General features: G+C 40.4%; 2 protein-coding genes across 2 annotated transcripts; one reads left to right on the top strand and one right to left on the bottom strand.

The window, feature by feature from the left end:
- Positions 1-10,076: 10,076 nt before the first annotated feature.
- On the bottom strand, positions 10,077-12,168 carry LOC6560343 (otefin). Its single transcript, XM_001986937.2, has one exon. The coding sequence runs from the start codon at positions 12,013-12,015 to the stop codon at positions 10,609-10,611; it is 1,407 nt and encodes a 468-aa protein (XP_001986973.1). The 5' UTR covers positions 12,016-12,168; the 3' UTR covers positions 10,077-10,608.
- Positions 12,169-12,414: 246 nt separating this feature from the next.
- Positions 12,415-12,966, top strand: LOC6559663 (gamma-secretase subunit pen-2). The gene is made up of 3 exons (XM_001986938.3): positions 12,415-12,552; positions 12,610-12,714; positions 12,774-12,966. The coding sequence occupies exons 1-3, from the start codon at positions 12,492-12,494 to the stop codon at positions 12,911-12,913; spliced, it is 306 nt and encodes a 101-aa protein (XP_001986974.1). The 5' UTR covers positions 12,415-12,491; the 3' UTR covers positions 12,914-12,966.
- Positions 12,967-14,547: the final 1,581 nt, after the last annotated feature.

Genomic DNA, 14,547 nt, shown 5'->3' on the forward strand with positions numbered 1-14,547 from the left:
TGCTGACCCGAGCAACGCTCATAAATCCTCGCTCATAAATACTCCCTTTTTGACGGCAAGCGATTACAAATTTAGTTCTTAAGAATCCAATCTTCGAATATATCTATCATTAAAATAACACAATGATTTAATTTTGTAATTTTCTCTGTTTTTTATCCATCTAAATTCGACAGTTAGCTGACATGTTTTTCTTTAAGTTAAGTTTATAAAGAATATCTAGATTATGTATTTGTTTTCCAAAGTGTTTCAAATTCAGTTGTTATAAGCTTCCATTAACTGAAGAAGGGTTTAAGAGTGTAGTAATGAGTTAACTTACTAAAGATTCAGAATGCCAATATTTTCAAAATATGAGACGTGATTTCAGACTGGCATTTTACGATATTTTTATGGCCTATTCTAGTTTTTCATTGTCTCTCACTTTGCTTAGTTCTTTCTCTCTCCCTTTAGTTGCCTCCACTTTTCCTTCCCTTTCTCTCTCTCTCTCTCTTTCTTACCCTCTCTAGTCAATTGTCAACTGTCGGTGTGTCATTTCAAAATGCGCTCGCTGCTTATCTACAGTCGCATTCATTTTCGATTTTATTTTGCCTGCCTTTTGACGGCAAAAGACCTGAAGATGCGGCAACTGCTGCGTCGGCGTTGCTAAAAGGCTTCAGCCGCATTGATAACAACAACAGCAACAACAACAATAACAACAGCAGCTGGCAGAAAGCCCGCACCATGTTGATGCTGACTCTGATGACGACGGCGATCACTGGTTGCGCCTGCGCAACTCTTGGTTGGTCCTGCCGGGCATGCATTAACTTTAAGTGTAGGTTACTGATAAGCTTGCCTGCCTTGGCACTGGGTGATACATCGCCAGCGTTTGCTCATTCTCTGTTTGTGTGTCTGTATGTGTGTGTGTATATTTTGCATTTTGCGTGTGCTACTTTTGCGTTGCGTCGACTGCACCCATGCCCTACACATGCTGCGCAAACAAGTTCGTGTCCGAAGTCTTTTGTTTTATGAATTGAAATTTTTTCCGTTTTTTATTTTCTTCTTGCTGCGTTGCCGCGCTTTTTTTTTTTTGGCCATGTGTGAAGGCGAGTTGCTTGCATATGCATAAATAAGTACGATAAGACTGCACTTGGCACTCGCAACTCTAAAATCCAAAAATCCCCAATGTAAAATGTAAAAATGCTCTTTGCATATTTTGCTGTTGTTGCTGTCTCTCATTTGGCTGCTGCAACTGGACTTAAACCAAATGACATACGACGTGTTGGCGCTGCAATACCATTGCCATTGCCTGCGCATACATAAACAGCCAATGTTGTTGATCGAGACCCCGTAAGAGCCACAAGATGCTGACAAGCACAGCCACTGCCAGAGTTGTAGTCACTGCTCCTTAAATGCGCTAAATTTATATTCTGGTCTTGAGCTGTGTATTTTGCTTTTATGTATTTTGACCGCCCCGTTTTTTTTTTCAGTTATTCCAAAGCATGAGACTCGCACAAATCAGCGTTAAAAATTAATTATCTGTTATTATATTTGGATTATTAATAATTTATTCTAAGCTCCAGCTCGTGTTGAAGTTCACACAGAAATATTCGTACGTGCGAATACCATTACTACTAATATATGCGATATATGTTTTAATAACATTCAACTGGTGGGAGTGGACGCGTACTCATAATTATGGCCATTTGGCAAGTGTTTACTTTGCGCTTAGAGTTGGGCGTGACTGTCATTTGTCTTAATAAACAAAAATCTTGAAAAAAAAGAGGCAAGAAAACGAAACTTATTTACATAAAACCTGCCTGAACAAGTTAAGATGGTAAACCGTACATCGAACATTTTTGAAACACCCAAGCACATGTAATGCGCCTAATTACCAGTCCAAGCAGTCAGCCGAAACTTGCAGTTGATAATTAAGATGATGATGATGATGAAGATGCTGCTGCTGTCCGAAAGCGATCAATAATCTGGGGCCATGAGTCAGTTTCAGTTGCAGCCTCTTCGCGGTGGCTACTCAAATAAAAGCAAAGCAAAGCGAAAAATTCAGAAATTTATATGGTAACAACTTCGAGGAATTTGTCATAGCCAGCAGACGCGGTCCTGGCCCCTGGACTGTTTCTGTCTCTGGTCTCTCAATGGCTGCACCTCAGCTGCCACACGTTGCTTGGCTGCATTTATGTATCGTTGTTGTTTTTTATTTTTATTTGTTGTATACTCTAACCCAGAAGACATCAGAGTATATTGGCAAGGTTAAGAGACTTGCATCTTGGAATTTATAAACGCGTTAGACATAGTCAGTTTTGTACCAATTCATATATTTCAAAAAGCAAACAACTGCTTATTGACAAAAAGCAGAAGTAAGAACTTGAAGAAAAATATTCCCCATCGCTGCAAATTACTTAAGTACAGTTCTTTTACTGGCTTCAAAGTATTACGCCGTCAGTTAAGTCCGAGCTCGGAGTTTTTTGTTTATTTTTTTTTTTTTTGGGACGCATTAAATGACAGCAATTTGTTTTGGACAACTGTCACATAAGTTGGCACAATTGCAGCTCAGTTTGTCAGACCCTTACGGACTTGGACTCGAACTCTGGCTCTGATTTACCCTGGTACCCGCTTCAGCTACTGCTGCTGCTGCTGTTGGTAGCCAGCGTATGTAATTTAAAACAGTTTTCACTGCAATCTTAATTAACTCGTTGTTGTCTCATTTGGCTGCTGCTATATGCCTTTCACCCTGCCCGGGGCAAACCGCAACTCAGTGATTTGAAATGCGTTTTGTAGCCATTGGGTTTGGGATGCATGTTGCATACTTTGCTGTCATCATATTGCGGCTTTTACTATTCAAATTTCGCTGTAAACCTATACAAATACATATATATATATATATATATATATATAATATATACAAAAGGAAAGTGGTAGGCAGTGGAGCGCAAATGCAAACCACTGAGCTTTCTTGTAGCCTTTGTTGTGGTGCTAACAGCGACTTTTGCCAAAGCTGGTTTCAAATTTCCTAGCACTTCCAACCACTCACTCAACGTGTTTAAATACTATTTGGCCCCAATTGGAAGACACAGGTCCTGCTACAAATATTTGATGTCTTTCTAATAATACTAAAAGAAAATATACTAACGAAAAGCTACTAAAAGAAACTCTTAAAATTTAACTTAAGGCATTAAAATCGGTAAGTATTACTTTAAATCATGAAGATCGCATAGAAAGGCGATATTTAGTAGAGGGAGGCCAGCGAGTATTCCAGAAAGAAAGCATGAAATAGAAGTGCAAAAGAGGGCAAGTCACTGAGTCAAAGATAGATTGAGAAAGAGATGCAATGCAATGTGAGTGCGACTCACAGGTATACTTAAAGCTCTTAAGTTCTACTGGAAAACTAATGAGAGAAAACTTAAGAGAAAGAAGCAGAGCAAATTAGAGAGCAAGCGAAAGAGGAACAGAGACAGAAACCCCTAATTAAGTAGAGAAAATTGCGAATTACAAATGCATCTCATTAAGGAATATACACTCATAATATCCGAAAAGGAAATACTTAATATGCATATAGGCTACAGTTTACAGCTTGCCGATCCGATTCATATAGCGTAATTCACTTTTCATCATTAGGGCAGCATTTTATGGTTAGCACTTAACACTTGCGAGTATTTCGAGTAACTTGGCTAAATTGTAAATTATTTGCAATTTCTCAATTTGCAAATTGCTTAAATTAGCCAAGGCGACCAAAAGAGAGGACAACAAGAAGACATTGTTGCCTGCTTGTTGCCCGCTCCGTTTGCCATTTGCCAATGGCACCCACCCAAGTGATGGCAAATGATGCCGCTGACCGCAGAGCAGAACGCGTCGCATTGCAGTCGCAACATTTTGATGGCGCATGGCGGCATTTATGCTGATTATGTTGCATATAAATTCCGTGGCAGCATTTAGAGTTGTAGCGTGCCTCCCTCTTCCAATCTCCTATGCTCTCATCCCTGCCTGTTGCCAGTTGCCCGTTGCCCGTTGCCCGTTGCTCGTTGCCCATTGCCAGTTGCCAGTTGTTGGTTGCCTGTCGCCTGTTTGCCCGTGTGTACTTGGAGAATGTTTACACGCGTTTCGTTGGCCGTTGTCGGGCTTCTTATTTGTCCATGGCCATGGCCGAACTGGGACGGTTCATAAATTTAGCTGCAGCTTTGACTTTAACTCGTTCAACGCACTTCAGGCAAAAGACAAGGCAGCGAGCAAACCAGCAACCAAACAACGTGCAACAACAACCAAACGCTGGGGTAAAAGGAAATCTCAACTGGTCAACTTGAACGACGACAACGAAAAATAAAGTTGCATACAAATTGTTGCTGTTGCTGTTGATGTTGCTGTTGCTGTTGTTGCAGCCTTCTTGGCCACTTGGCGCGTCTTGCAGCACCCCTTTGAGTCGCCTCCGCGCGTCACCTACTGCAACTCCATCTGCGTCTGCTGGTTAACGCAAACATTTTAGCCTTTTGAGCGCGTCTTGACGACAGATTTAGACGTTAAGCAGCCGCGTTAAGTGTCCCCTGGGAAAACGCGGCTAAGCATTCGCCGTGTTGACAAAACGAGCCAACAACTGACCTGCTGCTGTTGTTGCCATCGTTGTTATTGTTGCTGTTGCTCATGTTGCTGCTGTTGTTGTTGTTGGTGTTGGTGTTGCTGCTGCCGTATTGCTCAAGTGCTGTTGTCGATTTTGTGCAGTCGCTGCAATTTGTATAGCCATAGATGCAATCGCTGCCACAAAATTTTAACACCATTAGCTGACCAGCGGCAAGTTTTTCCAATTTTTTATGTTTTCTTTTCACTCAGTTTTTGTTTTTTTTTTTTTTGTATTTCAGTATTTTAGCGGCTCGCTTGTTTGTCTCACTTTGCTGCATATTTTCGCGCCTAATTTGCAGCCAACCACAGCCACACCCCCAGAAAGCGCAGCAGCTCCGTCATCGGAAAAAAGGCAACAGTCCGAATCTGTGACCAAAACCATAAGCCACAGCCTAAAGCATTCTCGTGGGTGCCATTTCATGTGTATGCACAGCGAGAAATTTGAGTTCGAATTCAATTTTAAACAAGACCATTTTCTTAATTATATTCAAATATGATTTTGATTGAATAAGGAATTTTGCTCAATCGTTTGTATCATTTTGCATTAAATTGTTCAATTGGCAACGAATTTGCTTCGCAGAAATCATTTTGGTATTTAGCCTTTTATAATATATTTAACTGCTGTCTCTTTCTCTCTTTTTATCTATCTCTATCTATCACTCTCTCTCTTTCTCTCTTTATCTCTCTCAATTTTCATTCGGCTCTATCAAAGAAAATTCTCAAAAAATAGTATCAAAATCCAGTCTGGTGTCAAAACGTGTATCAAACGATTTTCCTCAGTTCGCTTTCCCATTCAATCCAATCACAATTCTAATTGAGGTTCTCAGAGTTTTTCAAATCAGTTTTGTTATTCGATTTTTACTAAAATATGTGTTAACTATTTTAGACTTCAAATCAAAATTTGGCTTTAATTTGATATATGGCTTAAGCATCCAAATTGTGTGCAGTGTATGCATGTGCATTAGTCTCGTTGCAAGTTACCGTCATATGCAATCTAGATTGGCGTTGCACAGCTGCACAGTGGGGCCAGCCAATCGATATGGGGTTCGTTGCAATTTTGTCATAAATAATGCTAAAGGAGCTGCAATTTGTTTAGGCGCACTCAAAGTTTATTGTTATTAATCTGGCGATTATTTACTGCGGCGCATAGACAATGTATCCTGATGGTCAGGCGTCATTCTCAATAATTGCGATAACCACAAAGCGCAACGCCAATCTGGGCCAAATTACTCATGCACCATGTGTGCGAATTCTGTTTAGAGTGGGGCGGCGGGGTGATCATTTCAATTGAAAAACATGTTGATTGATTGTCAGCTGATATGAACAGCAATTGTGGTTTAGTAATTCAATCACCCAATAGTATCGCATTGCGCATCGCACAGCCACATCAAAAGCAAGAGACGCTGTCAGCAGCAGCGCTGGATGTGCCACAGCCAGTGGCACAAGTGACAAAACAGCAACAAAATGTCATAATTGATAGCGACAAGCGATGCTGCAAGCTGCTGTGGCAGCTTCTGTTGCAATTGCCCTCTCCGACTCTCTGCCACTTGAGCAGCCGTTGACCGGATTAGGCACAAATTGTGTTTATGTTCCACACATAGAAATCTGTGACAAGTTAATATACGAGAAGCAACAAATCCGATTATGGGCATGACTTGATTCCATTTGCATGTGGCCCAGCAGCAATTTGTTGCACGTTTGCAGTGTGCTGCCTAATTGCAATAAGAATTAATTATAAATGCCATATTTTTGTGCGCTTTGAAAGTGTTGCTAATTTGATAAACAGAGGCGTAGGCAAGGCACAACCCAGTCACAGGCAACGAATGCGAGGGAATTGAAAAGAAAGAAAAAAAACCCAAAGTATCCCATTCGATTTAATTTAAATTAGTTTATAATTTATTTGATGCCGCAAACACATTACCACTCACACAGCACGGACGCGGACCACACACAGCACACAAATTATCTCGTAGGCAATTTAAAATGTTTAATTTAACATAAAATCAACGCACGGCGACAGACTAAAGCACATTTGTGGCAACAGAAACACATAAACAAGCACATTATTGAGAGCTAAGACAACAGGTTAAGAAAAATCAAAACAGAAAAACACAGAGAAAACAAAAACCAATAAGACGCGATGCGATAAATTTGTACAATAAAACAAAACTGATTTCCGTCTAATGCGATTGACACCTAAAACACCAAAAATTTCAAATTACAATAAGTATACAAAATCGGATCTCGCTACATCTCTCTCTCTCTCTCTCTCTCTCTGTCTCTTTCTCACTCGCCATGGGCTTTGTTTCGCTTCATTTCTGATTCCCAATAAAAATTAGGAGGTAGAAAACAAGATACCAATAACAACAACAAATACATGCACATAAATAATGTTATTAAAATAGACACACGATGTGATTTGGGCGCTCAAAACTCTGAAGCCGGGTCAGCCAGCGGCGAACTTGATTAGCTCATCACTTAGGCCACTAAAAGAGACACTTCCAGCTGACACTGATTGGTCGCTGTGGTCCACAATTTGACAACGAGTAGTTCCCGTCAGTTCGCATTGCCAGTTTTCAAAATGTTGACTTAAATGTGTGTGTGTGTGTGTATCTGTGAGGGAAAAAACACTCAAACACAGTTAAATAGCAAACGTACGCACAGAAATGCAAATAGCCGAATAAGTGGGCAGCCAAAACTGTCGAGTTGTCTGTTTATAGACATACTGTCATTATTTATGGAATTAAATTGTTAAATTCAGCTCTTCTATGAGCCACCGTCCACCGCAGCTCTGACCTTTTGCATTCAGAAATAGCATCCAAGACGATTAATTATGCTGATAACTTGTAAGTAATTCCATTATATATTTAGCCCCCGGCCTCATTGAAATAAATTGCAGGCTTACGATGTTTATTTAAAGTATTTAAATTTACAATAAATTGCACATAAATATCCTTAAATCTGAATTTATTAAAAAATTCACTTTTAGTATATAAACCGAAGAACATTTTAGATTTGGCAACAATAGGCTTCAAATCCTCTGATATATGCTAGATATATACAAGAGTTATAGGCAAATTTAAGGCTTACTATTTTGATTTAACTTGAACAGCAATCTGAATTGATGTGAACTTCGAATTTATTTGTATTTGTATTTCTATTTGTATTTGTATACATATTTAAATACATATGCATACTAAAATCTATTGACGTTAGTTTTAAGTGATTATTTAAATGCGATACCGCTTTCTATATATTTGAAATATAAAAGAAGCAACATCTATAAATAAGACTTAAGCCGCCGACTGCTACATACTCTGTTAACAGAGTAATGGCAGCTCATGCTTTCGATAATGTCTTTCAAAAATATTCTTGATTAAATATTTATGTATATGTAAATAAGTATCTATGGATGGACAGACAGACATTGGATAAACCCAATTTTAGTTAGCACGGCAAACAATTTGATATGTTTCCAAGATTTTTAGCTCATCGATTAAAAATAAATAATTCTCTTTTTTTTGGCAACAATTTGGCATATCTTAGCTTGTGCTGATTAATGGTTGCAGCTAACCGAAATAAATGCAATTTAAGTATTTGTGTGTGGCATGAAATGCCTTTCATATGACAGTACTTTAAATGCCATGCGATTCCTTTGCCACATACAACTATGGGGCAGTTTGAAAGATAGAGTTCAACTTGGTTGCAGGCACAAAATTCTCAATTCTCACATTTCGTCAAGAGTTGAACAATTAGCTAACTGATTTATCGATTTGGAGCAGAGCACATGGCGAATGGTTTGCTCCAACTTAAACGGAATGGTTAAAGCAACGTGACTCGCGTGGAGCCAGCGAGCCGCCTGATGCCAGAAGCAGCAGCGGCACCAGCAGCAGCAGCATGGGTGCAACAACCGCTGTCGCTTACAATTTGATTTGATTTGATGTGCGCCTACGAATGTTGGCAGTGTTGCAGGCACTGGCATTTGTCGCCATCGTTGTGGCTTGCTGCTCGTTTTTTGCTTGTTGCCAGTTGGTTGCTGTCGAAACGCATAATCGTAAAATTTGCTGTGGAATGTTGCAATATTTTGCGAGTGGAGCAATTTGCGCGTGAATTATTCCAAACGTTGCATTACAAATGATTTCTGTACACTTACAAACAGCAACAGCAACAACAATGGCGACAACAACTTTAATTGGCCCAACGAGGAAGTCGTTGTCCCATCAGCAGCAGAAGCAGCAGCAGAAGCAGCAGCAGCACCACCACCAGCAGCTGCTAAACAGCTCAGCATAGGTTAGAGTCTCCTCCTCCGACTGAGAGTAAGTGTTGGCTTTGTGGATTTTTCACTCAACGCCTCATTTTGCATGGTACGTGATGCAGACAAAGGCGTTGCTCCGCCGGTTGGTTGACAGTTTCTGGCCAAACGAAACGACACGGCCATAAAAATCATATTCCACTCTGTTTTCCATGAATGTCACACACTTGAGCCGCTGTATTCTGGTGGGTGCAGCAACCGCAGCAGCAGCAGCGTCTCTGACTACGTCTCTATTATTGGCGTGGAGCCACAAAAACGGTGTGAAGTCATCGCGTGAAACGCTTTTTTTGCAGGCTTCCATTTAATTTCCATGGCCAATGCATGCGCTGGCAAATGCATTAACTGGCATCTGCAGCTGCAGCTGTATGTGGCTTCATTCCACCATTGTTTAGTTAGTCCATTCCGTGGTCTGGCTGGCTGACTTGCTGGCTGGCTGGTTGGTTGGGCCGCAGTTGCCATCTAGGTAATTCCTGGAAGTTAATTTCATTAAGAGCAACTTTCAATGCGCGTCGTATTTATTAGCCGCATGATATATATACACTACATACCTATATTGGCCTTTGTTTTTCAAGGAATCTGCCGCTTTGCTCACTTCCAGCCAACCAACTGGAGGTCGTTCATGTGTTTGAGAAATTCATCATCGGCGACGCTGGCGGGTTGCGTCTCCGCTTTGCACTTAGATGTTTGCATTTTTCATAACTCATTGCCATCTATTATAGTGCATTGCATCGAGATCTGGTTGCCCTGGTCGCTGAATAAGGCGTAAATTTCCTTAAGAATTATACGCCATTATACATGCCACTTAATAAAAATAACCCCAGGGTGGGGAACAGCTAAGATTCTTATTAATTGTTATCGCAAAAACAAAGATTTCTTTATGCGTGTGTGCCGCCAGCTGCTCGCGTGTGTGTGTGTGTGTGTGTGGGTCTGTTGCAAGTGTCTGTGTATACATGTGTGTGTGTGAGCAAGTGTGTGCCTTCATTTGGTCACAGCAATGTCGACAAGTGTTGTACACGCATTCCAAATAATTTTCTATCATTAGCGTCTGCTACTGCTGCTGCTGCCACTGTTGCCCCAGGTGGCTGGTTGGTCCTCGTGTCGGCCTTTTGCAACACGGATGCATTGCATACCATTCGCTACTTACAACATTGAAAAATCTTGATCATATTTAAGTTACAGCGTTCTTTTGATTTTTTATTATTGATACTTGGAAACATGTAGCAACACTCACAGTGCTTGACAAAATTATGTGGAACAAATCGTAGTATAAACATATGAATTAAGATGTTATAACAGATACATACGGTGATCGCCCGATCGCCCGATCGCTTTGGTTCCAAAACTATATCTAATTTATAATATATGATTTGTGTGTGGTGTTATTTTTGTATGCAATTAATCAGAAATTAATGATTTAAATATGTTGAACATTATTTGTGCTGTGTAAGAGCAAGTTTGTTAAGAATGTAAGAAACTAGAATTTAAATTAAGGGCGATTCCAATTTAGATTTAGATTAAAAAATTCCTAAATTTCGAGCGATCACACAAACATACATACAGTAAATATTTTTGTTTGTTATTTAAAAGGAATATATGGTAAATCAATTGAAACTGAACTTGCAACAATACTAAATACTAACGAAATTCTGACAATTGGAGTATTCTGCTTCGCTATGGCACAGCCAGATTCATCTCAATCAGTAGTAGACGCGATAAGCGACATAGAGCAGCAGTGCCACCATCGATATAAACAACTTCGACTTGAGATTGTATTTGCGATCGAGGCTCTGCCACCAGCGTCCCAGTACAACGGATGTCGACTCATGTTCTGGGCGTAGGGAGCGACGACCACCAGTGATGCGCCTATTGATGGAGTTGCCGCGATCGCCAATGCGTTCGGCTCGCAAGCGCGCCAAATTGCGGGCGAAATCACTCTCAAAGTGACCTCCCTGGGAGAGAGGTTCGTCATCGGCGGTGTCATCGCTAAATTCTGTGGTATAGTTGCGCGGCGGTGAGCGACGATAGCTGGTAGCAGTTGGAGCAGCAGCTGAGGTTGTGGATTTGACTGGGACTGTCTGCGGGCTCAAGTAGCTGCTGTAACGCCCACTTGACGCATACGAACTGGCCCCAGTAATGCGAGGCGCCTGTGAGAGATGAGAGATGGGCGCCTGCTGTTCATAATTCAGACTAGAGCGCTCCAGTGGCTGTTGGTTTTTCTGCTCCCGTGTGGGATAAAGTGGATCGCTGCTAATATATTGATGGGATTGATGGGTGCTTGTTGTTATGGGTGCCGCCTGGCTGTAAGAGATTGGCGCCTGCTCATACCTCAAGCTAGGGCGCTCCAGCGGTTGCTGTCTTATGCGCTCCCGAGTAGACTCCAGGGAGGGATACAGCGAGTCACCAACATATTGAGTGCTTGTTGTGGTTGTGGTCAGCTTAGATGTGGGCTTAACTGTCTTCTGTTTGAACACCAATTGTTCCTCGGCACGGTTTAATGCACGCGACATCTGCTCCTCCACCTCTTCATCGGATTCCAGTATGATCAGCGAGTTGACTTCCAAAGCGCTTTCCCCCTTGTGTTGTTTTGTCACTTTTGTTGCTGTTGTTGCGGTTGTTGCCATTGTCTCCTCGACTATAGTTTCGGGCTTCTTTACGACACGTTCGACATGCATCTCACGGTGCTCCGTATTGGAGGTGCGACGTGTTTGAATGGGCGCGGCCTTTGCTGCTACAGCAGCTGGTTTAACGGCCTCGGACTCACGGGGCGGAGCTGCAACAGTTTCCGGCTTGCGGCGTCGTTCGGCCTCTTTGGTGTCGCTGGCCGGGAATGCAATGCTGCGGCGTGTCTTTGCCAAGCCATCCGATTTATCCACCTGATCAGCGGCAGTGGCAGCAACTGGCTGCATGGTCTCACGGCGATTGCCGGCTTTCTTGGGACTGGCGGCTGCCGACGATGCGGCGTTGCCTCCAAGTGAGGTACGCAAACGTTTGACGAGCACTTTGCGGCTGCTATCAGTTATGGGCATATTCGGCAGTCCCTGGGCGATCATCTGTGCGCGCAATTCGGCATTCGATAGTGAATCTAAATTGTCAATGTCGGCCATAATCGCAGGTTTTCGTCACACGCTTTTTCACAAATCGTTGAAATTGAAAGAAGTTGCGCGTCACTTTTTTTTGCGCGGTGCAATGCTGCTTAGCGATGAGCGATAGTGAACAATCGATAACTTTCAACAGGCTTGAAATGATGCGAGGAATCGTTGGTCCGTTCAGTACGTAAAACTGCGGTTTTTTTTACATTTATTTTCCGTGCTGTTACGTTGTTTACCTTAATCTGGTCAATTTTATCGAACATTTATTTAAATTTTCGTTCTCAAACGACTTTACTACATTTAAACGTCTGGCAGCACTGACAGTTTTCAGTGCTGATAAACTCTCACAATAAGTTACTTTAGAGCACTGCCAAAATGAACATACAAATGAATAGTAAATAAAACACTTCAATTACACGAAAGTATTAAAATCAAAGCCGACTCTTGCAATATTTGCATTCCACTGAAAACCAACGAAAACAGCAACTAGAATGGACATCTCAAAGGCACCAAATCCACGCAAGCTGCAACTCTGTCGCACCTACTTTATGAGTAAGCTGCTGCTGCCCTTTTTAGCCAATCTTTTGTCTCATAAAACTCTGCTTCTAGCTGGCTTCGCCCTATTGCCGTTTGTTTGGGCCATAAATGTTTGCTGGTTCTGTGAGGAGGCCTTCCGCAAGCCCCCCTATCCCGAGCAGGCCCAGATTAAACGCTGTAAGATATCGGACTGAATTTTCGAGTGCAACGAACTCATTGATTTCTTTTCCACATAGATGTTATTTACTCGGCGATAGGCACGCTTGTCTGGACAATTGCCCTCATCAGCTGGATTATCATATTCCAGACGAATCGGGCTGCTTGGGGCGCAACTGCAGACTATATGAGCTTCATAATACCACTCGGCAGTGCATAATTGTATAAATTAATAGGGATTTATTTAACGATTGATATTATTATAATTCGTATGCTAATAAAATAATAATTTGTATATTCATCAATCAACTCCTCTGCATGCTCGAAAATGACACGTTCAGATTCGCAAGAATCACGCGCTGATTTTGCTTTCGTTTTTTTGACTGTATTCTCTGATATGCCATGCAAATTACTATTTATAGTTATTTTAACGAGTTCAGAGGATCGCCACAGCCAGTACCCTATTAATGGGGTTGTATTCAGTTTTAGAATATTGCCATGAATTCAAACTACATAATTCCAATTCCAAGTCAATTCAAAAATTTCACATTTTAAATACATTTTTTATTCACATCTAAAGCTTATTTTTTTGTTATATATATATTACTATATATATATATATAGTATTATATAGTACTATATACTTTTGAAATTTCTTAGACACTAGTTATGTGTTTGTTTTGTTCATAATTTGTTCATTTTTTTTGTTTTTACTTGAATGCCATTTATCCGTTTGTTGTTGCATCGTTTCCGCTTCGTTTTGCTGACACTTGTCAGCATCCGGCATCCGGCAACCTGTTTCCGGTTTCCGGCTGTCTGCTGTTTGATAACATACAATTTCATTGTGTCGAATGTCAATAAGTTTGTTCTTGCGTTGTTTGTTTTATTAAAATACATAAATATCGTTTAAAATGTCCTGCGCTTGTACCATTTAATTGAATAAACTAAGCTGTTAATTTTACGTTTGTTTTTACGTTTTCTCGCTTAATTGTTTGTGTAGCTACGCTGATTCCACTACGAACATTGAGTTAATTTGTTGCGCAAATAGTTGTGGAAATATGCAACAAAAGGGGGGGGAAGAACTGTTGTCATGATATTCAAAATGTTGTAGTTATTTATTAGACTGTATTGTATTGGAATCCCCTCCGTTAGAATGTACAATACATGAATATATGTTGCTTTAGTGTTTATAACACACACATGCCGTATGTATTTTGATCAATGAATCGAACTAATTTACAATATAAAAGACTCGATTTAAGGTATATTTACATGCAATACTTTGTTTTTTGTTTGTTTGTTTTTTTTTTTGTTTGTTTGTTTTATTAATAAATTCTAAAGAATTGTGTTTTTTGTTTTATTTTGTTTGTCGGGGGCTTAGGCTATAAAACATTAAGTGCCATTAAATCACGCGTGTAGTCTATGATGAAGCGGCTAGTGAACTACAACACACATCCACCTTCTTCACATTTACATTCACAATCTAGTTAATAAATGTAAATTACACATATCAGATAATTATATTTTCATCATATCATACACATACATCAATACATATACATATACATATATGCATATATATATATACACATATATATAAATATTTAAAGTACACGTTTGATACTTAGAAACATTTAAATTAGTGTCGGCTGCACGAGCCTAAAATTCACAAAGTAAAATGTGCTTTTCATGTTATCATCTTTTCAGTTTTGTTTTTGTTTTTGTTTCTTTTTTTGTTGTTTTTTTTTTTTAGAGAATCTACAGATACGAATAGTAGACACATACATACATAAGATATAAGAATGGGCGCGCCCTTTGTCTTTTAGATGCAAATATCGCGCTGGCTCCATTCGC

The sequence above is a fragment of the Drosophila grimshawi genome, unplaced genomic scaffold (assembly GCF_018153295.1).
Source record: "Drosophila grimshawi isolate 15287-2541.00 unplaced genomic scaffold, ASM1815329v1 contig_1369, whole genome shotgun sequence".
Taxonomy (NCBI): Eukaryota; Metazoa; Arthropoda; class Insecta; order Diptera; family Drosophilidae; genus Drosophila; species Drosophila grimshawi.